Genomic DNA, 25,963 nt, shown 5'->3' with positions numbered 1-25,963 from the left:
ATTTGATCCCCACAACAAACATATGAAGCTGCTGATATTAACCCCATTTTTAAGATGAGATCATTGAAGCACTAAATTAAATCCTTTCTCTTAAGTTATTCAGCCATTAAATGATACAGGTGGCATTCCAACTCAGGTATTCTGGGGGCGCCTGGGTGGCTCAGTCGGTTAAGCTGCTGCCTTCGGCTCAGGTCATGATCCCAGGGTCCTGGGATCAAGCCCCACGTCGGGCACCCTGCTCAGTGGGGAGTCTGCTTCTCCCTCTCTCTGCCCCTCCCCCCCAGCTTGTGCTCTCTCACTCACTGTCTCTCTCTCTCTCTCAAATAAATAAATAAAATCTTTAAAAAAAAATCAGGGTGCCTGGGTGGCTCAGTCATTAAGCGTCTGCCTCAGGCTCAGGTCATGATCCCAGGGTCCTGGGATTGAGCCCCACATCGGGCTCCCTGCTCCGCAGGAAGCCTGCTTCTCCCTCTGCCACTCCCCCTGCTTGTGTTCCCTCTCTCCCTGTGTCTCTCTCTGTCAAATAAATAAATAAAATCTTTAAAAAAAAAAAATCAAACTCAGGTATTCCGGATCTGAAGTCCTTATTCTTAACTACTATGCAATTAGCGGCAACAATTTTAAAATAGATATGCTTACTTCTAAAAAAATTAAAAGTACATCAAAAATGTAATGGTGTTTATATTGAGGCAGCAAGACAACTGGTAATTTTTATGGTCTCAATTTATCATTTTGTGTCATGTTAGATTATGAAATATTTAGGTTTTTTTTCAAGTTCTCTTTAGCTGGCTGTCCTAATGTATGAGGTTGCATTACCTGTGCACGGATGTCCTTCACCAAGAATCTTTGTGCTGCTGAAAATGAATGACCCCTTGGATCACAGTGAGCCATGGACTGAGTTGACAAGGGCACCCTGGCTCACTCCCTACAGAGCTAAGGGAGATGAGGACTGAGAGCAGAGGAAGCGGTGTGGGGTAGGGATCACAGCTTGAGCGGACTGGGCTATTTCCCCACACCTACTCACAGAGCAGCCACCTTGGCACCTGTATGTTTATACATTTATTAATTTAGACAGCTCTCCCCAGTGTCTTAAGCCTCAGGGTACTTGCCGCTATTGTTAAAGATGGTAATTAAAATTATAGGTTTTAACTCTAAAAACTAATTTAAAATAATCACTTGCAAGATTCTATGGATAAGACCACCTTAGAGGATGGATTTGGTGAAGCAATAGACTCAGGGCCCCTACTGAACATACTCTGTTTGTCTACAAAATGTGACTAACCTGGTTAAATATTTAGATAAGAGACTGGCAATGATGGTGCTAGCTTTCACTAGCTTCCTTGTACCAAGGGGGGTCTATACTTTAAAGGCATATTCCCTCCCTCCTTGTGGGTCAGTGAGTGAAGTCACACAGTGTCTTTCCAGGAACCAAGTTCCATCCTGCTAGGAACAAGATTTTTAAAATTGTAAACTGAAGTAAGCGCTGTCTTCCCTGGACATAAGTGCAGGTTTGCCGGGAACAAGACTTGGAAACATTGCAAGAGGGTAAATATTTCTTCCTTCCTCTTTTAAAAAAAAATTTTAAATTGGACAAGTTAATTTATGGTCACTTTAGAAAATTCTGAAAACCAAATAAAAGAAAACAAACATACCGCTGATAATTTCACCCACTAGCTGTCACCACCATTACAGCTTTGTTTACTTCTGGACTTTTTTATGCCTGTATATAATATATGATTTGTTTTTTTTAATCTCCTGAAAAAGTTCATTTCTAGAGTTTACAGTCACTAGATTACTTAATTGACTGATTTGAAGGGAACTGACGCACAGTCTCCCTGTATTTCCTACCCTAACCTAAAATGATGGGCCTGCTTCAATCTCGTTTGGGGAGAAATGACATCTTAACAGTATCAAGTCTCCCAAACCATGAACAGCATAGAACCTTCCAGTTATTTGGGGTGTGTAATGTACATCGTTAATTTATTACAGTACATGTTCAAGTGATACTGTACCTTTTCATGTGCAGTGTAAGATCCTCACAATAGCATACTTCCCTGTCTCCTCTCCCAGCCTTTATGCTATCACTGTCATATTTTACTTATTTATGTTATAAACCCTCTATGACATTATTCTTTTTTAACAAAATTACTTTGATTCTCTTTTAGAGAGATTTAAATAAGAAAACTCAGGTATTTGGCCATGGAGTTGCCATTTCCTGTGCTCTTCATTCTTTTGTGTAGATCCATTTTTACTTTTGGTGTCATTTTCCTTCTGCCTCAAGAATTTCTATTTTTTTCTTAATATTTTTATTTATGTATTTGACAGAGAGACACAGCGAGAGAGGGAACACAAGCAGGGGGAGTGGGAGAGGGAGAAGTAGGCTTCCTGTGGAGCAGGGAGCCCGATGCAGGGCTCGATCCCAGGACCCTGGGATCATGGCCTGAGCCGAAGGCAGACGCCTAATGACTGACCCACCCAGGGGCCCTCAAGAATTTCTTTTAACATTTTTTGTAATTCTCGTCTGCTGGCGATGAATTCTTTACCCCTTTTGGGTGGGGAGGGAAGCTTCATTTTTGAAATCCATTTTCACAGAGTATGAGATCTCAGATTGACAGCTGTTCCCTTCAGCACTTTAAAGATGGCGCTCCACTACTTCTCGCTCGCATTGTTTCCCGTGAGAAATCTGCTGTCATCCTTATTTTTGTTCCTCTACACAGAATGTATCCTTTTTCCTTGGGCTGCCTTTAGGGATTTTTTTTTCTTTATCACTGGTTTTGATATCCCTTGGTATAGATTTCTTCATCTTTCTTATGCATGCGGTTCATTTTGCTTCGTGGATCTGTGGGTTTATGGTTTTCCCCAATTTGAAAAAGTTTTGGCCTTCTCAGATTTTTCTGCCCTTCCCGCCCCATCAGGGACTCCAGTTAAATTTATATTAAGCTACCTGAAGGCATCCCACAATCCACTGATGCTCTTTTCATTTTTATGATTCTTTTTTCCCTCTGTTTCATTGCAGATAATTTCTATTACTATTACCTTCAAGGTTCACTAATCTTCTGCATGTCTAAATTGCTGGTAATCCCATCCGGTGTATTTTTCATCTCAGACGTTGTAATTTTCATCTCTAGAAATTTGATTTGGATCTTTTTTGTATCTTTCATATCTCTATTTAACTTTTTCAATATATAGACTATAGTTATAATATTATGTTCTTCTCTGCAAATGCTAACAACTGTGTCAGTTCTGGGTCAGTTTTGACTGGTTAATTATTCTCTCCATTTTAGGTTGTGTTTTCTTGTTTCTTGGCATGCCTGCTAATCTTTGTTTGGATGTCAGACATTGTGATTAGCCTTCCTGGGTGCTGGATATTTTATATTCCCATAAAAATTCTTGACCTTTGTTTTAGGATGCAGTTAATTACTTGGAAAATTTGACTCCTTTGAGTCTTGCTTTTGTGACTTGTCAGGCAGGTCTGAAGCAGTGGTCCAACTAGGGCCAATCATTACCCACTCCTAAGAGATCTTCTTCAGTTTCCTACCCAATGCCCTGGGAATTGTGAGTGTTTCTAATCTGGCTAGTGGAAACAACAGTGTTTTCTGAGCCTTTCACATGGCCTTTTTTCCCTCCAGTCTTGGGGGGTTTCTCACACATGTGCTCTGATCCCTACTCTGCTGAATGAATACTCATGGGGGACCCCCTGCAGGTCTTTGAGTTTTTCCTCTGTACTGTTCGCCCCCCTCTGGCACCCTGCCCCACCAAGTCCAGCAATGTTGATCTCCCCAGACCCTTAGGGCTCTTTCTTCAATTCAGTGAGTCTGATGGGCAGGTCCCCACCCCTGCACTGCAGGCTGAGAAGTAAACTCCCTAAAGGCAGGAAGTGGGCCACCTCTTTTCTTTCTTGTCTCCCAGGGATCACTCTTGAGAGCCTGATGTCCAATGTTGTAAAAACTATTTTGGGGAAAAAACAACAACAACAACAAGTATTGTTTGATATATTTTGTCTGGTTTTGTTTTAGTTCTTTCAGTAGCAATGGTAAATCCAGTCTCTTGACACTTCATCTTGAGTGGAAGCATTAGTCTCCTGACACTGAATTTTAATGGCCTCCCAACTGGTTTACTCCTGGGTTTGAGGGAGAGTCCAGTCCATGAAGAGCATGGATCCTGGAGTCGGACCAACTGAAATCTCTGCTCCACCACTTCCTAGTGTGTGACTTAGGCCAAGTTACCCTGACTGTGCCTCCCTCCCCTCCTCTGTGAAACAGGAGTGCTAACAGTTGTGTCTCATTGGATTTTTGAGAAGATAAAATGAGATACTGTGTTCAAAGCATGACAGAGTTCCCAAGTCCCACAAGTGTCATCATTGTAGATGATGGGGACCTGGGGTCCCAGTAGGTGCCCTGGGAGAGCTGGGAACCTCACCCTGTCTTCCCTGAATGATGATGTAGCCACGAGACCCCCCACCACCCCCACCCCTACTTGCTGTTATTCGAGGGTTATCATCTCCTAAATAACAGACCTGGGTTTTGGGGGGGTTTTGTTTGTTTGTTTGTTTGTTTTTTCAGGAGAAGACAGGAAGACCCCCAGTGAATCAAATAGCCCCTCTTCCTCCTCCCTCTCAGCTCTGAGTGATTCGGCCAACAGCAAAGACGATTCAGACAGCTCTCAGAAAAACAAGAGTGGGAATAACCTGCTGGTCATCTCTGTCGTGCCTGGGAGTCAGCCCTCAGTGAACAGTGAGGAAAAGCCAGAGAAAGGTGAGGGAGGAGTGGGTTGGCCTGCTTAAACATCAGCCCTCAAGGGGAGTGATGTTGGAAAACAGACAGTAGGCCTGGGAACAGTATAACGCTATCATCGCCTCAAATTTGTATTTCTTTTGGCTTGATTTGCACCCAAATATGGGGTGGATGGATGGGCAGTGTGACGCTGATTCTGGAACTGTACACTTAACTCCTCCTGCCACAGAGATGCCGGGAACGGTGCCTGCAAGGGCATAGCTGGGGAAGAGGAGAAACGGGGGGATGTCTGTCCCCCTCCTGCCCTCCGGTCCCTCTGCCCCGTGCACCCGTACACCCAGCTCCCGTCCTTTCAGGGTTCGAATGCGTTTTTTGCAACTTTGTCTGCAAGACGAAGAACATGTTCGAGCGCCATCTGCAGATACACCTCATCACCCGGATGTTTGAGTGTGACGTGTGCCACAAGTTCATGAAGACACCTGAACAGCTGCTGGAGCATAAGAAATGCCACACTGTCCCCACCGGTGGGCTCAAGTAAGGAAAGCAAGTACAGAACCTTTTACTGTGTTGTTATTAAACACCCCTCCCCGTCCCTCCCCCTCCCCCCTCCCCTGACGGTTCTGGGGTCACGGAGAGGGAGAGCTGGGCATGGGGCTAGTCAGTCAGGCACCTCTGCTACCTTTAGCCGGGTGTGAATCCGACCTGTTCCCCGGGGGGTCAGCAGACGCAGCAGGAGAATCCATTTCACAAATTCCCCAGGAGTCCTGGCAAGCAAGAAGACGTGTTGGAGCCGCTCGGCATGCAGGGGGTAGACTCAGCCTACACCGCTTGAGTTTGGTTCGGACTGGATTTTATGGACTTGGGGCTTATGTCCCCGAGCGTAATTCATTACACTCTCACAGCCCTTCGCTATCTGTGACTTATTTTTTTTAGATGATTTGCCATGTATCTTTTAAACCAGCATCACAACAAGCCCACCCGCACCCCACCCCCAAATATTGGATCCTTGCCTTTTCGAACAGGCAGGAGGCAGTGTTTTTCAGGTAGAGATCACGTGCCTCACGTCTTCTGCAAACATGCCTTATTCCTTCCCAGGAACTGCGATTGGGATCTCCCTGGCTAGCCTTCATGAGATCTGACATTTCCAGTCACATGTTACTCACAGATCCCCAAAGACCTAGACAACAAGCATCATCATTAACTACTATTTGCAAGAAGCCCTCTGGTCTGAAGTGAGACCCGTCGGTTACTACCGAATGCACGGTGTGTCTGGCTTGATAATAGGCACTGAAGGGCAAACGAGGAATAAAACATAATTTCTACCCTCAGGAAATGTATGTCCTAGCACTACCAGAATTTAATCTTTCCGGTGATTCTGAAATCAGCCCCTGTTCACAAGGCACTTAGGACCTAGTAGAGAAAGAAGCATATGTCGTTGAATACAGAAAGACACACAAGTTTCAAGGCATAATTATTCATGTTTAGCTGAAATAATCATGTCATTAAAAGAATGAAAATTTATATTTTACTTAACACAAGGGGAAGAAAAAAACCCTCTTGTTTTTAAACATTTTTATCTTTGAAACTCACAAATTGCCAGAGAGGTTGGCATGACTCTCCTGAATGGGCGAGGGATGGAGAGACCCAAAGGGACCCTGGGGGTCAAGTGTTGGGGGTAGTCCAGGGTTGACCCCCTCTGCAGGCTCCTGCCCGGTCAGAGGCACCCTCCTCAAAAACTTTCCCAAACAGAGGAGTCAGGGAGCAGCACACCTACTGTCAAATTCCATTTTGTTTCACTCTTGGGGCACTTAAGTGGGAGGGGGAGGGGATGCCTGTAGGGATGGGGGAGGGGAGATTATAATTCAAGACAACCAGTAAATGGGAAATGCCCAGCAAGAGCTTATTTGGGAATTGGATTTGGTTTGTTCCCACTGTCCCTTTCCTAAATACTTGTATACTCTTATTTTTAAAAAAAGAGAAAAAGCCATGTATTTCTGCGGTTGGACTAGTGCTCGTCGCCTTTCCCAGTAGCCCAGTCACACCCGTTAACCCTGCGGCCCCTGCTGGTTGTGGCTTTGTCAGTTAGCCTCGCCTTGGGGACCTACGGAGTCCCAAGCCTCCGCCCCACTGGGGAGAATGCACAGTGAATGCTGATGCTTTTTGCCTGTCCAGACACTTCCCGTGTGGTGCTAACGGTCCCCTGTGTAATAGTTTATGTTCTAGGATGACCAAGTAGAAGAATACTTTGAAAAAATTGATAATGCCTTCTGGCTATACAGTGAGTCTTTGTTTTGTTTTGTTTTGTTTTCCCTTTGCCATATCAGAGAACTGATTTGCCTGAGAGAGTGTCTTTACGATAAATATCGGGAGCACGGAAAACCCTTAGCACTTTGCCTGAGCAGCGAAAGAAAGATTGAGCTGTGGGTCACAGAAATGTTCTTAAAATGAAACAGACTGCCGATGTCTAAATTGCTTTTCTGTGATGGAACTGCTTGTACTCTATATCCTGTTCATAATGCAGATCAAATAAGATTATACTATTATTTTTCTTTTGCCGTAGCTCAGGACAGTGGTGAGTTTCAGACTCCTCTAGGTAAGGCCCAGCTTGGCGTAGGGGTTGTGTGTGCACCTGACCTGGGAATGGGCTTTATATTTCTCTCGTGTGCACTCTTCTGTGAGCTGAGGTTCAAAGGCTAACGGCGAGCTTGGCGCTGAGGAGCAGTGCACGGTGCACTTGGTTGTATTGGGCTCTGCTGAACACCTCTCCAAACCCTCAGAGGACAATTCACTCCAGGGCCCTGCCCTGCAGGTGCCAAGTGAGAGCTGAGGCAGCCACTTTTGCATTTGCATTCTTTTGGGAAAGAGAGCAAACACGCTACAGCTATCATTTCAGCCACCAACTTGAGCCTTGCAGCTTCCAAAAGAGAAGCTCAACAGAATTTGTAAACATGCCCTCACTGCTCCTCCTAGCCCCTCTGGACAGCCAGGAGGCTGGGGGGTAGCATAGCCTCCCTGCATAGGATGGAGAAACCGAGCCACGGAGAGGCCCAGGCTTTGTCCCGGGGCATATCCAGCTATGGCCCGATAAAGGTGACGGAGCTGGGACCAGAATCTGCCAAAATTCTGTGTAGAGACCAATCCAGTAATGAATCAGTGCCTACCAAGCACTGCAGAGAACGCAGAAGAAATATAAGATATGGTCCTGCCCACCGAGACACCGAGAATTTATGATCCAGTTGGATTACAATTATTTCTATGATGGAATAATGTTTTCCTAATGTCTTCGAACTCCAGATAGCAGTTGCCTCCCTCCCTCCTTATCCCTCATTCGTGATGGGCTGGTGGGTGGGCCTCCCTCTCCCGAGCCCCGTGCTGGTCCTCATCTGCCTGCCCTGATGGAGAACCAGGGCTGTAGGAGACAGGATTTATGAGTACAGATCTATGTATACACACACACACACACATACACACACACACTCACGCAGAGAGACACACACACACAGGCCTTCTCATCCTAACCACCCTTTAATAAGCACGATTCTGACCCCTACAACTTTCTGTTTGCTGGAGGTAGCTCTCCCCCTATAAGCTGTTCTTCAAAACTCTTAGCCTTTCTGCGTGTGCTTGGTGTGGTGCATGAAAAGTCGATTCTTTGTGTGGCTCCCATCTAGAGGGGAGGTCAGGAGGTTTAGACCTCTGCTATGTCTGGCGGGGAGCGGGGAGGGCTCCAAGGGGAACGGGTGGGGAGGGCGGAGGGGAGCAACCGCTTATGTATTCCTCGCCCTTTCTGTGCTCCCCTTCCTGTGGGCTGGTGCTCACTAACCCAGCCAGGAGACCCCCAGTAGGCTGAGCGTACCTTGCCGGAGCTCCCCCTCAGCGGGGACGGCTCAGTCAGCAGAGAGAGCCCAGAGGGTCATCTTAACCCCCCGGAGAGGCGGCAGGGCAGGGCTGGGCTGGGCAGGGGCAGGCCAGGCCTTCCAGAGTGGGGGGGGGGGGTGCGGAGCGAGGGGAGGCTGGTGAGGAGGGTAGAAGCGGGGCCGCCGCCGAGCCTGTCCGGCTGACCCTCCCTGTCATTGCTTTCCCCCCCCACCCCCCGGCAGGTGCCCATTCTGCATTTATTCCACCAACCGCCCCGCTGCCATGGAGTGCCACCTCAAGACCCACTACAAGATGGAGTACAAGTGCCGGATCTGCCAGACGGTGAAGGCCAACCAGCTGGAGCTGGAGACGCACACCCGGGAGCATCGCCTCGGCAACCACTACAAGTGCGACCAGTGCGGCTACCTGTCCAAGACCGCCAACAAGCTCATCGAGCACGTGCGCGTCCACACCGGCGAGAGGCCCTTCCACTGTGACCAGTGCAGCTACAGCTGCAAGCGCAAGGACAATCTCAACCTGCACAAGAAGCTGAAGCACGCCCCCCGCCAGACCTTCAGCTGCGAAGAGTGCCTGTTCAAGACCACACACCCTTTCGTCTTCAGCCGCCACGTCAAGAAGCACCAGAGTGGGGACTGTCCCGAGGAGGACAAGAAGGGCCTGGGCCCAGCGACCCCCAAGGAGCCAGCCGGCCCCGGGGCCCCGCTCCTCGTCGTCGGGAGCCCCCGGAATCTCCTGTCTCCCCTGTCGGTCATGTCCGCCTCCCAGGCTCTGCAGACCGTGGCCCTGTCGGCCGCCCACGGCAGTAGCTCCGAGCCCAACCTGGCACTCAAGGCTTTGGCCTTCAACGGCTCCCCTTTGCGCTTTGACAAGTACCGGAACTCGGATTTTGCCCATCTCATTCCCTTGACAATGTTGTACCCCAAGAACCACTTGGATCTCACATTCCACCCTCCCCGACCTCAGACTGCGCCTCCCAGCATCCCCTCACCCAAACACTCCTTCCTCGCCTATCTCGGACTGAGAGAACGAGCAGAGACTGTCTGAGGGCAGCCGTGTTCTGTACCAAAAACAAAGAGACAAAGACAGAAAACAAAAACAAAAACAAAAACAAAACAAAAACCCACAAAACTTAAACACAACCCCAGCAGGTGTACGTTGCTGCAAAACCTACAGACCCCCGGGGTCTGAACCACGTGTACTGTATATCTTTAGTAAGGAATAGAGAATTGGCTCTGTGTGTATACCTATTGCATTGACCTGAAAGCTGCTTTATCCAATCTTCAGAGAGGTGACCTACTGCATACTTCTACCTTCAGAGGCATGCCTCCCCACCACCCACTCCCACTCTCAGCCTTCTCCGTACTTTTATCTGAAAGGAATTTTGTCTTGTTAAACCCTAAAGAGAGTGTCCTTAACAGCAATCAGCACTTGTACGCTTATAGACTGGCGCATTTTGTTTTCTGTTGGGTGAATGGGCTGTGTGGGTGTTGTGGATTCTGGAAGAGAAAGCCGTGTGCCGTGTGCCATGCCATTTCTGTTGCACATTTCTTCGTGCTGGCTTCTTTAACAGCGATGAACATTCTTTTCCCTCCCGGGTTGTTCATCCATGACAGTCTCTCCCCGAGCTCCTTCATCACCTTTCCCTCTCTCTTTTATGGCTACAGAGTGGTAGGGCCTGGTGCTTAAGTCGATGAAGGACTGGTAGACACCCACAGTGCTGCTTGAGATTTCCGGCCAGGTGGTCAGATCTTCTCGTTCTGCTCAGATCTTCTTGGTTATGAAGATGCGAGAACCGAGAGTCCACTCTGGAAGAAATCTCTCACGGCACTGCAGCCAATATAAAACTTAAGTGTGTTTTGTGTGTGTGTCCATACGTATACAATGTGTATGGTGCGCACACACAGTGCATCATTTTTTTAAGGGCAGATTATATATATATGTGTGTATACATATACACATACATATATATATATGATGTATTAATTCAGTGGTTACCATTCATTTGCAGGAAAAAAAATTGTATGAGTGAAAAATTTTATGGTTGATAAATCCAGCCAAGGAGATTAAAGGGGTTTGGATAAATTCTGGGTATAAATGCTCAGACTAAAAAAAAAAAAAAAAAAAAAAAAGAAACGGCAGTTTTGCACAGTGCTTTGGTCTTGCACTAGTTTTTGTTTCTCATCTGCAAAAAAAAAAAAGTAAAATAAAAGGAAGAAAATGTACCTTTTCTATGGAATGAGTAGACTGTATGTTTGAAAATTTTGTCACAACCTCTTTGACATATAACGACCCAACAAAAAAGGTGCTGTTTAGTCCTACGGTTCAATTCATGCCCCTGAGAAGTTTCCCTTGTGTTTGCAGATCGTCTGGCTATAGCGGTATTCTCCATGTTATTAATAATTCTGTATTCCATTTTGTTAACGCCTGGTAGATATAACCTGCTAGGAGGCTAACTTTTTACTTATTTATGGCTTTTATTTTGTGGTCATTAAAATGGCAACTTATGTGCAGCACTTTATTGCAGCAAGAAGCAGATGTGGATTGGTTGCATAGCCCTTTGCGAATCTTAAAAAAGTAATGGGTGATTTAAAAAAGAAAAGGAAAAGAAGTCTTTGGCCGAGTATCTTAATTGCTTGTATTTGTAAGACAACAGAATTTCCAGTATGAAAACAAGCTGAAAGGGCAGGAAGAAATGTGCTTTGTATAATAATGGAACGTTTGGAATATAAAAGTCTATATATTATTTATCTATTGAAGAACTGGTGTACAAGAGGAATGCTTTCTTACTGCATTGCTGTTTTCCATCATGTGTTATCCTAGAGTGGGGATTTTTCTTTTCATCTGTTTCACCAGGGGAAAATAAAAGCATCCCTGATTTTCTTCCTCTAGTCAGTTTGCTTCACTGAAAGCCCCCTCGAACTTGGTGCAGTTCTCACAGGAAGCCAGAAGACTGTACCGTCGGTCCACACCATGGACTCCCCCACCCCCATACCCACCCTTCTTCCCCCAGACCTAGCACGTGTGCTACACTTCCCTTTGCCAGTCCTCCAGCCCTGGCAAACCTGTTTACACTAAGGAGATGTCCCCAGGGGCAGGGAGGCTGAGCCAGCTAGAGCAGGAAGCCCCCCGAACCCTCGGTCATCCTCCAGCAGAGACATTTGTTCTTGGCTATGTTAGAAGCGTCGTTCAACCTCGCCATGTCAATGTCTCGATAAAAGACACTATAGACAGTTATGGACAATACACTCCAAGAATACTGGGCGTATGGGTGGGTTGGTTTTTTTTAAAAAGTCCTGTCTTTATCCCCATATAATGGAGAATGTGCCACTTGGCTAATAATGTGCTTTCAAAATTACAAGTTCAGTGATGACAGAAGAGGGCCCCGGTGATCCCACGGAGGCTGGCAGAACAGGCGAATCGCACGGAAGCACCAGCAGGTTAAAAACCTGACAGGGTGGCCCTGACAGTTAGGACTGCAGGTTTTACAGCATGCCACGTGTGCAATATGAGGTCCTCGGTTGAAACTCGCAAGATCGAGAAGGGTGTTGGAAGGAGATGTTTACTGCTCAAATGCCATGCATTTCACTGCTTGCCACTGAACTTGTATTTGAATGACTTAGTTATGCTTAATGTAATTGGGCAACTTTTTTAGCACTTTGGAAAGAGTCATCAATCTTTCTGGTAAATTATAAAAAGTTTTCTGAGTGAGAAAAGGTGTGTTTGGAGTTTGTTTGACTTTTTATATTATTATTATTGTTATTAATAAAGAAAAACCTACAGCATTTTTGAGACTCCACCGAGATAATATATACCCCCGAATTTGGTTTGCAGTTCGATACTCAGGGAAGGATTATTCCATAGATATCCTTTCCGTGTAAAACACTAACGTCTTTGAGAAATTCACCTGCCAACTAACTTCAATTCTGTTTTCACTATGCATTCTTCAATGAAAGCTAGCTTATTTGTCCATATAGTACTGCAGTTAGAGTTCTCAGCACTTTCTTGCTTCTATCCTTTTTTTAACTCCTCATATTATGTTCAGATGATCATACTGTCAAGGTTTGTGTACATTACTGAAAATTTGTATTGTATAAAGCTTTTTGCATTACAAGGCTGTACAGGGTCATTTTGACAGTAACTGGTATATTTCTTTGCATCTTATGTTGCATTGCCAATTTCTAGTGTATCCAGTTTGGAAGTATAATATACTCTAATTAAAACAAAAAAAAAGGTTGGCTATACTCTTTGTTTCTTTTTTTTTTTCTTTCTCCGCCCGTCGCCCCCCCTTGGTTGCCATCCTTGACTACTTGTTAGTCTCAGGGTTTTATTTGTCTTGCTTTGTTCCCATTTTAACTTCTCAGTGTATTTTAAATAAGTTTAGGAAATGTCCATGACTAGTTACAGCTATTGCAAAATGCAAGTTTTGAACAGCCATGGTTATAATACAAACTGTCATTATGTAAGTCATTAATAGCCATTAAGGCTGAGAGCATATCCATCATTCAGTACAGTTGCAGACCGGCTCCTTCCTGAAACTACTTGGTGACATTTTAAAGTGTTCACCAGCCTTACCCTCTCCTGCTTAACATCATTTTACTGACCCCATAGCCAAAGGGCAGGGGGGAAACAGATGAATAATTCCATTTATCCTAATGAAGTTTGGCAACTATGAGATTTTAATGAGGGGGGAAATGGTCTATTTTGTAAGCTAAATAATAATCTATCCAAATGCAAGTAATGATTTGCCATTCAAAGGAAGGTACCAGAGGAAGAAACTGAGGCCAAAACAAAAGATGACAAGCACACTTAAGTTCAAACAATAATTTTTTTAAATCCATTTTAAAGTTCCGTTCCTTAAATATTTTCCCTATGAATCTGCGACGGTTGATAAAAAATATAAAGCAGCAAAAGAGGATGTTCTATCTAGTTCACAGCTTGCATGCTTATAAATATAATGTCCTTTGCTCCTTGTAAGAAATTATGAACCGATTCAATCTAACACTGAAAAAGATCAAATTTACTTTTCATAAAATGAGATGATATAGGAGGAGGCACTTTGAAAATGACCAGTCACTAATCAGACACTATTTTCCCCTTCACTTTTTCATCCAATAGCTATTTTTGGTGATTGAATCGAGTTCTCGCACTTGATTCAATACCAGTTTTGTTTGGGGGCGGCTGATATTTATACTGAAAATATTAAGTCAGACTTCCTTGCCTTTTGCTAGCACTATAGGCTGGAGTGGCTTTTCATTTTGTATACATATTTTTTTTTTTCTTAGATCCCACACCTACCTCACATGGGCCCTGTGATTGAGAAAAGCCAGAAATACAAAGAAAAGTCATCAGTTTCATAATGGTCTCCCGTTAATGGGCTTCCAGTGACTGAGGAACGACGGGGATGGGAGCCATCCATGATGGAACGGACCACGGCCGCTAACCCTTCTGCTGACCTAGATGCCTGCAGGTGCACAGGGGCGGCTCCAAGCCAGTCATGGGGCCCCTTCCTGAATTTAATCTGAAGTCAGACATACTTTTCCCACTGTCATGTTAAATAAATATACTTGAAGTTAAGACTCAAGGCCTCCTTTTCTTGGCCACCAAAAACTCCCTGACGATTTAACAGAGCCCCAGGGCTGGTCACAGACAGGAGCGTGGGGAGAAATTTCAGGGTTTGATGAGCACAGGTACCTCCTTACCCACAGAAGCACCATATTAGAACCCCTGCCTGCCAAAGGTGATGTGGGGCTTGTGAATGACTTGAAGGAGAAGGCACATCTCATTAGTCGCTGAAACAGAACTCAAAGCCCCTCCCCCCCCCCACCCGCCACCACCCGCCCCGGCTGTCAGTCTTCAGGGACGAAGGAGACCCACGAGGAGTTCTAGGCATACAAAAGGGGAGAGACGGAAGAAAGGGGATAGCAGCTGGGTGACTACATCGTGCTTGCAGAAGACTGGAATCCTTCCCAAGGGTGCCTTAGAACCTGTAAGCAAAATCACAGGATAAAAGAATACCCTTGGGAATTTGGACTCCATTCTAAAGAGCCATCAACCACAAATATTCCAGGGACCCCAGCCAACATTCTTACTTATACCACTGTCTCAAAACAGAAAAGTCCTACACAAAATGAGGTCTATTGTGCAAATAACTACCATTAACTAACAAAGCAGGTATCCATAAAGCGGTCCCTGGGGTAAATAAAGTGTGGTGACTGTGGGGACTGAGGGGACACATTCTTCCCCGGTCTGGGGTCTGAATGGCCTCAAGTTATCAATCAAGACCTCTTCTTTATGAGGTAGCAGATCTCCTATTCATAATTCTTTCTTGATAGCTGGGTCTATAAAACAGGACATGCAAACGTTGCTCACATTGGTCGGAGCTGCAAAGGGGGAAAAGAAGGTCAACTTCCAAGAATTCCCTTTGGAATTCTGTTTTGATAAGAGTTCGGGTAAGTATTCATTAATTAGTTCTTAGTTTTCAATAGAATTATTGACCCAGACCAGAGTCCACCTCAATTCACATTTCAAACTTATTTTCCCCTGTGCCCCACCCTAACAGGTGACTTTCTACCCTAGTTAGTGAGACTATCTGGATTACAGATAGTCTTTTCCAGCCCTGAAGGCCATTGCCATGGAATCAGATCACCTGAGTTTGAGGCCTGATTCAGAAGCTATAGGTTGAACTAAATGATCTATAAGACCCCTTCCCCCCCCCAGCAGATAACATATAATAAACGATGACTCTGTCACTCTTTCTAAGCAAGCAAAAGTCAGCCTTCAGAAACAGAAGTGGTCACAAAGCAGAATCCTTGCAAGGTAGTCATAGCAAAAATGACATCTCAACGTTTTCAAACAACAGCAGACTCAATGGGGGTAAAAAAATGGCTAAAAATATTTTTCGGCCCACTTCAGAGTTTGGGAGGTCTAAAATGTTTCTTTTCTGATTAAACACAAAATCATCATGCTTGGATCACCTGCGGTCATCTGGAGGGTGGCTTCAACATATTTTACCAAACTGTGGGTACTTAATTTGGTTAGATGAGTTAGAGGTAACCAGATGGGGATGGAAAGGACTAGCCTGCATTCCTCTAACTTCGCCCCCTCCTTCTGCCCACTGGCTGTTTCCAGCCTCCTCCAGGTGACTTAGCAAGACTGTGACTGCTGAGCTCTCTGCCACCACGGTTCAACTATTTTCTGTAGAACAGCAAACAGTTGCTTGTGACAAGTAAAAACATATTTTAGATTTAATGCAATGAAAGAATATACTAAGTATGCTTATTCTGCCACTTGTTTAAGAAGACTCTCAGCCCCCGGGGTGCCTGAGTGGCTCCCGTCGGTTGAGTGTCTGACTCTTGATTTTGGTTCAGGTCATGATCTCAGGGTCTGGTCGTGATCTCAGGGCTGTGAGATGGACCCCCACATCAGGCTCCATGCTAGGCATGAAGCCTGCTTGAGATTCTCTCTCTCTCCCTCAAAACAAAACAAAACAAAACCAACAACAACAAAAATCCAAGAAACTCTCAGATCAAAACTCTAAACACATTATGAAAGCTCCCAGGGACTTCCATTGGGTGGAAAGGCTCCACGTGTTTACAGAGACACAGGGAAATAACTCATCTACCCCCATCAGCAGACAATTAAAGCCAAGAGGAAACACTGGTCTAGGACCAGGGAAATGTATCTAGCCGTCCTCTGGCTTGAATGTAGGGCTCCACCCAAACCACCCCAGAATGATCAATGGGTTTCAGATCTTAAAAGATTTCTAGACGGGGAATGCCATCACTTGGTTTCAATGTGCTCTTATTTTAATTTTAAATGAAATTCCTAATTAGTCCACAGACTTTTCAGTGTGTATTATAAAGGACCAACAAGACCCTGTCCTCTTATGTCCCACTTCAAATAGAATGTCTGTTACAACATTCTCCATGCAATGGGTTTGATCGCATTTGTAGGCTCCCCCCACCAATCTATTTTCTAGATCCCCCTAAAAAGCAGAACCTTGAGATTTATTTGGGGAAGCAATTCCAGAAACAAAATGGGGTACTAGAAAGAGTGAAGCAAGTAAGAAGGTAAAGCCAACCCCAGAGGTATTGGCCAGCTGGTCATTGCTGTGGACCAGGGGGATGCAATCCCTCCAGAAACTCTCATGAGAAGCTGTGTAAATGTATCTCAGAATTGACAGCCCAAGGGGTGGCAGAAAGAAGGGGCTAGAGTAGCCCCAGAGTGTTAACTGCCTTGCACTTCCAGGTTTGGCCATGATTTAGAATGGCTGAGTAGGTTCCCAAAGGCAGCCACAAAGGTGACAAAGAAGCCAATGGTTCAGAACTCGAGAGGCGCGTGGTGAGGCTAAGGTCGGGGCTGTCAATTACACCTGACCATAGCTGGTTACTGTAGCAGAGGCTGGCTTAAGAAGGTGAGTTTGTGAGATGGGGAACAATAGATATCCAATGAAATCATCATATTTGGCAGGAATATTGCCATCACTTTGTCCTCTAAACCAATGTTGGCTACATATCCAACCTACTGAGTTAGCTCAAAGCTCTTCTCCTTCCCCGTGGTTGGAGTTGGGCGGAGCCAAGGACAGTGCTGGGTCATGATGCTACGGAATGGAAGGGGTCGCACATGAGAAGCAAGTGAAGGCTCTTTATGATAGAGTCTGCCCTCTGGGGTTCGCTTTTTGATTTCTGTGATGGAATTGAGCTCTTCTAGGACTCCCTTCGGGGGAAGTCACTTGACAGGGACATTGGCTGCCTCCCACCTCGGAGAGCCTCCTTGAGCTGGGGAAGCCACACGAGAGCCCAAATGAGGCCAGAAGAGAGGAGTCACCCCTCAGCCTTCTGAGGTGCCTGGTATCTCTCAAAGCTACCAACTTACCATGAATGAGGGTCCAACAGAGGGGTCGGCAGCCAGACCGCAGAGAGAAATAAAATGATTACACTTGGTTTGCCTGGCGTTGTTTTCGTACGTATATCTTTTGTACATATATCTCCCAGGCAACTGGCGCTCAACAGGGAAGTATCTGTCCTCATGGAAAACAGTTGATTGAAAGTAAAAATAGTCAGGATATGGGTGATCTCTGTTTCTTTCTATCTCTAACCCACAACCAGCAGTCAGTCCTTTTGCTAATGAGGACTGGGCTAAGCATGGACCAATGGATAGTTACACAGATACATAGAAAATATATATAAAGAATGCATACAGTGTATACATAATATAGATATAAACATAATAGATATGTATTTGTGTGAGAGCATCCAGAAGGAAGGCCATGAATTTTATTATTCTGGGATTCACATTATTAAAAGATAATTTTTTTTTCATTTTTCCTTTGTGCTGCTGAAAATAAATACAGGTTGATGAAAGAGTAACATATGAAAAGAATAATTAAGGGTCAAAGAAATCCCATTAATCAGAATATCCCCCTGCCCATCTTTTCTACAATTAAATAAATGGGCACAGCAATGGGTCATCACCATACTATCAGTCAAGGTCCCATCTCTTTATGGCATCAGACAATAGACCTAGCAGCTGCCAAGAGCTAAATATGTGGGAGTCTTGGTTACACAAAGAGACCATGTATCTTTTTAAATGGGCAGAATAATAATTTCCTGCTGATGAAGGACTTTACAATTTCGCTTGTCTGCCTGTGAGTAGGGCTAAATTGTATACATGCATGACTTTGTGTCACAAGATCCTGTCTTTAAATATGAGCCCCTCACATTACCCAGAATCCATTGCCTCCCTCATTATTATTCCCCGCAACTATTCTTCACACACAGAGTGTCCATCCCAGTTGGCCATATTCTAAAGCAAGTCGAAGTCTATCCTACCGATCACTCCTCCCACCCAACCAAAGTCCCCTTCATTCTAACCTTGACCAATTTCTCCGCTTCGTATTCATTACTTACTGAGCAACAAATATGTGGGAAGTCATGTGTAAGCAGCCGGTATGAAAGAGAGACATAGAAGATATGTTTCCCAGCTTGGAAGAGTTTATCAACCAACAGAAGAAATGAGTATTTGAGCAAATGCATTCTAATAACAGGAAAAATACACATACATTGCTGTGGAAAAACTGAATAAAGAGTTACTAATTCCATCCAGGGTGAGAGGAGGCTTTATGAGGGATGTAATCCCATGCAAACTGCAATCTAAATGATGAGTGGAATTTTCTAGGCAGAAGAAGTGGGGAGGCATTCCAGATTGAGAGAACAGCTTGAGAAAAGGCAAGAAGGTGAGAAATTGCATGGTGGGTTCTGTTGTGCTAGAAGATTATAATGAAACCAAACAAAGCCAGCTTGCACAGGGCTTCAAACCCCTCGTTAAGGAGACTAAACGTCTAAACTACTCTGTGGTTAATAAGCGCTAAGAAAAAAATTTGAGGAGGAGAATGGCATGATCTGACCTTTGTTTTAGGAAGATAATTCTAGCAGCCCTACCAAAGGAAGATTTGATTGACAAAAAAGGCAGAGAGATGTGATAGGTTCAGAATGTCCTAAAGGGAAGCCATCATCCTCTCCCTCAGACCTGCCCCTGCCCCTCAGCCACGTACTCCTTAGCTCAATAAGGGCACACCGTCCTCCAAATGACCCAAACTATAACACCTGGGCTCAACTTTGCCCCCTTTTCTCTCTCCTCCTCCTTTCTCTTCCTCCCTTTCTTTGGCCAGCCAATCCATCAGAGTTGTGTTTATCTGCCAAGTATTTCACGAATCAATCCAGTCTTTCCACACTTAACATCCTGGTGCAGGTCCTGAGCATCCTTGCCAGGTGTCTTGCAATAGCTTCCTGTGTGAATGGGACATTTTTCGTAGGAAAGACTGCAAACAATTTATTCCAGAGCTCAGAAGAAAGTTCATGATCAGATTTGTGGATGCAAAGATGAGAGGTGGGGTCAGCGGACAGGGCGATGACATCGGGGTGGCGATGGCACCAACAAAACAATGGCAGAGGCACCAAAGGCAGGATGCTGGGAGATGCCACCTTAGTGGAGAAGCAGGAGGAAGCAACTCAGGAGACTTAGAAGAAACCAGCAGAGAAGGCATAGACAAAGGCAGTATTTCAGAGAAGCCAAGGATAGAGAGACTTTTATATGACATCGGACAGAGGGATGAGTAGGGTGAAGTTGGATTTTAGCTTTTACCAATTTGATGATCTTTGAGGATGCGGTTTCAGTGATAGGTTGGGGATGGAAACCGAACTCCTATACGTAAAAGAATGAATTGACAGTGAGGATCTGGTGACAAGGAGAGAAGACTGCTCTTGTATTAAGTTTGGTAGTGAGAAAAAAAAATCATGGATGCCTGGCCCCTGCCAAAAGATGCCCCATCTTCCCTTCTCTCTCAAGGAAATCTACCCTTTCCCCTTTCCCTACTTCACATGCCTTCAAAGAGGAGAAGCGTAAGCTGCTGACATTACAATCCCCAGCCACACTCCACACCAATTTTCCATATCACTTTTGATATAACTCATCCTTTGAAGTGCATGAAGTCTGTCTTCACACCATGCTGAGTCTGCCTGGACCAATTTCTGTTAGCCAAAGACATCGGCAGGAAATGGGCTGCACGGAAAAAATTTAGTAGCGCTTCTTCTAAATATGAGAATCTCGAAAAATGCAAAAAAGATGGTCAAGAGATGGAAAGTCAGTCCCCAGCCCCCCTCTACTGGGGCTAGAATAATAAAATAAGGATTTCAGTGTGGAAAGATGAAGGCTTAGAAGGGAATATGATAGGTCTCTAAAAAAAAAAAAAATGATGGATGTGGCCAGAGAGCACAGACTTAGTCACCAAATTCCAGAATATTAGACCCAGGGGGTAAATCTTGAAGCTTAAGAGAGGTTGTTTATGTTGGAGCCCTGACTAACTGTCCCTTTCTAAGGCTTTGCAAACCCGACCTTTGCGGAGAGCAACGGATCTCAAATCCTTCTAGGCCGCACACCACTTCTTCAGCTGGGGAAAAAGAGCTCCAGCTCAATTATTCTATCCCTGCTTGCTGTCATCCCCCCAACAGGAGAAAAATCACCCTCATCAGACATAATGGAAAGAAAAGGTACTGGATTTTATGAGATAGAAATGAAATAATCTGTTTTTTATTAAATATCATGAGAAAATTATTAATTCATGCCAGAAACACAAATATAAACATTATCATACTGAAAGCATTTATCCTGAAGGAGACCATCTGGCAGAGCCCCGCAGACGGCACTTTGAGAAGCAGAGGGTGTGTGTCGCCATGGCGGCCTCTTCCAGTAAAGCAGCAAGTCCAGAGGAAGTGAAAATTCAGGGGTTTTTAGGGGAATGCTTTGCAGTAACGACAGCTGCTAGATACTTGTCGCATGTTTCTTGAGAGGTGGGCCTGCTTTTACAAACGTTGTATATGAAAACCTACATTTTCAAGACAAGGGGATGGGTATTATTTCAGAATCTCTCCCTTTAAAAATGGATGCTTTCCTTGGGCACCAAATTCCAGAAGAGCATTTACATACAAATGTATAGAGCACACTTGTTGAACATAAAGACTAGACAAGAAGATGAAGGAGAATGGAGGAAATCTAAGGAGTTAGGAGCCATGATCCACTATAGATTAACCCAAAATTGAAAATACCGTACAGCATCATGAGATTATAAAGTAAATACGTGGTTGTTTTTTTTGTAAAACGGAGTCTTAAAAACCTTACACCATCACACTTTTTGCAGAAGGGCAGGAATATCTATAATTTGGAAAGCACATACCCTCTCTGGAGATGGACAGAGCACTGGGTACACACAACGTAGAGAAAACCTTGCATTCCAGAAAAGAAGAAATGCTGATGGCAACTTGAAGAAATACCCAATTCCCTTGAAGACCCAAGTGAACCGCTTTCACTTGGCTGCCCTCTATTTTCATAGGATTCCTGAACTTAATGTTGTGTGCATCTTCTGCCTTCAGAGATGCTTTTGTCAGATGAACATGAGTTGTTTCCCTTTTCCAAATCTCTCTCCTCTATGTCCCACATCAACTCCAATGGGTGCACCTAGAGAATCTATGGAACAAATTCCTCAGTCTAGAATAGGGAGAGCCAGCAGAGCTTGACCTTGATAGTCTCAGCACTTGAGAGTTCATTCCCATCATCATCTCCCAACCTACCCAAGACCATCAGGCACCTGCCAACGCTCAATCGCTATGTATTGAGTCATCTGAAAAGGGTCACACCACACATCGAAATGGTATTAATATGATGCACTGCATTCCAACTTAGGCTTGTCTCAAATTCTAATGAGAATAGCCATGTCTATCAACTCGGAGCTCAGTATTTGTCAGGGGTGGTGGGGCTGCAGCTACTCAAGCCCTAATTACTGTTTAGCTCAGAGAGTGAGTAATTCAGATTATAGAGGCTACATATGTTTACTGTCTCTTCATATCAAACACTTTAATGTGTATATTTAGAAGTGGAAGAAATAGCCATCTTGCAATCCAAATCTCCTAGGAGAATTTGGACCCTCGATGATGACTCCTATATCCCTCACACTTTTACAAGTTTAATAACTATTTTTAGTGCTGTTTAAGAGGTAAGACATGTGTGTGATAAAATACAAACTGATTCAATGATTAGGTTTCAAGAAGAATAACTTTAATTTTGTTGGCATCTTCTGCGTTTGTTTGCTCAGAGATGCTGTTACAAGTTGAGCCTTTCCCTAATCTCTCCTCTATGCCACTTATCAACCCCAATGGGTGGACCAAGAGAATCAGTGGAATGAAGTTCTCGGTCTAGAGCGGTAGCTACGGGGGAGGTTGGCAGAGCTTCACATGCCAGACATTATACAGCAGTCCTAACCTGCTAGAAGCTTGGTCATGTGCTGTCTTCTCTGTCCAAATCTATAATCAGCTCGTTTGATGACTAATTAGATTACAGAATGAGTGAGCAAACTATTTGTCTATGCTTCTTAGAAGCTATTAGCCATTAAAAAATGTTTAAGTAGGTAAATGAAAGATGAGGAAGAGAGAGGGAATGAGAGTCAGAGAAATGGCAGAACTTCAGAGCATCTAATTCCATTTCCTCACCCTATAAAAGAAGAACCTGTGGTCTGAGAGAAGTTAAGAGAGGAGAGAGAGAGAGAGAAAGATACTTGCTTAATGATTAATAATAATTGTTTCTATAACTAATTAATCCAAGGCAGTCTTCTGGTTCAGTCTCAGCAACAAATCACAGAAGAAACAGTCCCAAAGAAAAAGCAGAAACAGCAATTCAAGTCTTAGCCTCTCCATAGAACACCAAAGAGCGGGATATACTCTTGATATACATGTAAAATCTTAAAAATCTTCTGAGGACATTTTCTTCACCTTACTGGCAACGAATCCCTCCAAATCTTACTCTTCTCCCTCTCTCTAGAACCCCTTAAAATTCCCCCTCCAATACTCAGGCCACCCAGTCCATTTCCTCCCCTCCTTAGCACTCTGGTATATAGATCCATGTAACTTTTCTGGTTTTTTCCTTACTGCCCCACATCCTAGAACTAAAGAAAGACTGGAGCTCTCTGACTGAAAGAGCCTATCAGTCCCAAGGAGGATAAACTTTAAAAATAAACTGACACATAAAGATATCATAATAAAACTCCAGAACATCAAGGTGGAAAAGATGTGAAAAAGAAAACTCCAGAACATCAAAATGAAAAAGTCCTGAAAGGTAAAATAGGATACAGATAGATTACCTATGAAGGAGTGAAATTCAGATCGACCATAGAAGGTTCAAGAAAATAATGGAACGACAGCTTAGAAATGTTCAAGAAAAATAAATTCAAACTCAGAATTGTATAACAAGCCAAACTCACACTCAAGAGAGAGATTAAACTATATTCTCAGACATACAAGCCCTCAAAATTATCCACAAGATACTTTCTAGCAGAGAAAAGAGAACAAAAGAATAACCTACCAAAGGATATACTACAGCAAAAAGAAATATGAATATAAAAGGTAATCAAGTGGCAAAAAAGAATGTATTTTTTTAAGTTAAGCTCTATGCCCACCCTGGGGCTCAAAACTCATGACCCCAAGATCAAGAGTCACATGCTCTACCAACTGAGCCAGCCAGATGCCCCGGATGTATGTGTTTAACTTTTGTGAAATTAAAAGGTTATTTTTGTGGTGGTTGCCATGGTGGGGTGGGGAGAGATGAGCAAAACGAGAGGAATGGGAGGTACAGGCTTCCAGTTATGGAATGAATACATTATGGGGAAGAAAGATACGGCATGGGGAGTATAGTCAATGGTATTGCAATAGAGACAATTGGTATGGAGACAGATGGTAACCACGCTTGTGATGAACGCAGCATAACATGTAGACTTGTCAAATCACTGTGCTGTACACCTGCACCCAATGCAACATTGTGTGTCAACTAAACTTCAGTGAAGAAAAAGTAATTTTTGAAACGGCTGGAGGGAAAGGAAGGTAGAAAACAATTCTTGGGGCACCTGGGTGGCTCAGTCGTTCGGCTCAGGTCATGATCCCAGGGTCCTGGGATCGAGCCCCACATCGGGCTCCCTGCTCCGCGGGAAGCCTGCTTCTCCCTCTTCCACTCCCCCTGCTTGTGTTCCCTCTCTCCGTCTGTCAAATAAATAAATAAAATCTTAGAAAAAAAAACACAATTCTTTACTTTTTAAAAACTTTATTATGGAAGTATAATTTACATACAATGTTGTATCAGTTTCAAGTGTACAACATAGTGATTTGGCAATTCTATACGTTACTCAGTGCTCACCACGGTAAGTATACTCACCATCTGTCACCACACAGAGTTATTACAATATTATTGACTACATTCCCTAGGCTGTACTTTTCATCTCCATGATTTATTTTAGATCTGGAAGTTTGCACCTCTCAATTCTCTTCCCCTATTTCACCCATCCCCACCACCCCCTCCTCCTCCAGCAACCACCAGTTCCTTCTCTGTATTTGTGATTCTCTTTCTGGTTTTTCTTTTCTATTCCATTTCACCTTTGCTTAGTATGTCATTACAGTTTACAAGAGGCTATCAGATAAATCATGAGTAGCTAGAATCACAGGACCTTCAAAAATATGTTTTAAGAGAGACCGTGTTGGGGCAAATAGTAATTCCAATAAAACATGGAAATGAGTGTAGTGATGCGCTTCGTGCCATGGAAACTGGCTGCTTTGCACCAGTCATCATGACGACAACGACAGTGGGTCTGAGGAGGGGGGACAAACATCGGGTTCGGCAGGCTGACTGGCTTTCTTACTCTGTCCACCAAGTTGGACTACATTATGAATTGGTCAGGAAGGAAATGAACAGAGGTAAGAACTACAAAATCTCAGACCAGCTGACTGCACAGCAAAGGGGCTCATTAGACGTCTAGTCCGTGGGGTCTGTGGACGAGAGGCCTCTTGCTGCCCCGGGGGGAGCCTGCGGATTCACTCTGTGCGAGAGGCCTGCTAATGAAAGGTCTTAGCTCCACAAAGACTACTGTTGAGAGGTTCATGGGACTATTGCCTATGTCATATGCTATGAGTTTAATGCTTGGAATCTCTCACTTGAACTTTTTTACGCCATCCCGGAGTATGCCAAAAAGAAAAAAAAAGCAGCTGCCAAAAAGCAAACATTTTCCTGTCTCTAAAAATAAAATGCTGGCAACACTTCAGGCCTCTGTGCCAAGACCTGGCCCTTCCCAGGATAAACAATAGGTGACCAAGCTGATCACAGGGAGCACAGAGCCCAGGAGCGGGCCCAGGGCCAGCCTGGAATGCCTAGGCCGGGGCATGTGCCGCTGTAAAGCTAGAAGCCAAAGGTGGCCCTCCCTCCTCTCCAGCTGATGAAGGGCAACTGCCAGCCCCCAGCCAGGGACCAGGTGTGGCTGAGTGGGGACAGCCTCGGGTTACACCAGAAACCTTGACCCAGCAGAGGTCACAGAGCTCCTACCATCCCCTCCCCCCAGAGCCCCAGGTGCACAGTGACAGATCTGAGGGTTGTGAGAGCCTGTCCAGAGAAAGCTCCCTGGGAAGGAAAGTTTCCTAGGATCCATCTGCATCCGTCACTCAGGTTTGCGCCCATCACCTGTCAAGCACTTCCTGCCCAGCTGAGAGCCCTCACGTGCCAGACGCGGGCCCAGCACAAGCACCTTAGTGTACGAATGCTATAATAACGGCCGTCGTTCCTGCTCTAATTGCCTCCCGGCTCCCGCTGCATTTGTTCAAGCCCCTGTGCCTTGTCATTAGGGTTCAAATCTTCCCTGGACCACAAGCTTGGCTTTTGGCTGGTGTGGGGAGTTGAAAGGGCTAAGAGGGGGTTAGGGGAGGAGAGGGGCTAAATATAGCAAATATCTGCAGGCATAATCACTCCATAAACATGCTTCAGTGGAACAG

General features: G+C 44.6%; 1 protein-coding gene across 6 annotated transcripts in view; it reads left to right on the top strand.

The window, feature by feature from the left end:
* The window catches only part of ZNF827 (zinc finger protein 827), a 166,628-nt gene extending 153,775 nt beyond the window's left edge, over window positions 1–12,853 (top strand). For 2 of the 6 annotated variants that reach the window (XM_036077784.2, XM_078069288.1), the window contains exons 12-14: window positions 4,563–4,754; window positions 5,090–5,267; window positions 8,834–12,853. In XM_036077784.2, coding sequence (XP_035933677.1) covers window positions 4,563–4,754; window positions 5,090–5,267; window positions 8,834–9,656 — 1,193 coding nt within the window. In that variant the 3' untranslated portion in view covers window positions 9,657–12,853. The other 4 variants (XM_036077792.2, XM_036077795.2, XM_036077796.2 and 1 more) reach the window with 4 other exon arrangements.
* The last annotated feature ends 13,110 nt before the right edge of the window (window positions 12,854–25,963 follow it).

Source organism: Halichoerus grypus, chromosome 3, assembly GCF_964656455.1.
Source record: "Halichoerus grypus chromosome 3, mHalGry1.hap1.1, whole genome shotgun sequence".
In the NCBI taxonomy this organism is placed as follows: Eukaryota; Metazoa; Chordata; class Mammalia; order Carnivora; family Phocidae; genus Halichoerus; species Halichoerus grypus.
This window is presented reverse-complemented; position numbering and strand designations above follow the sequence as displayed.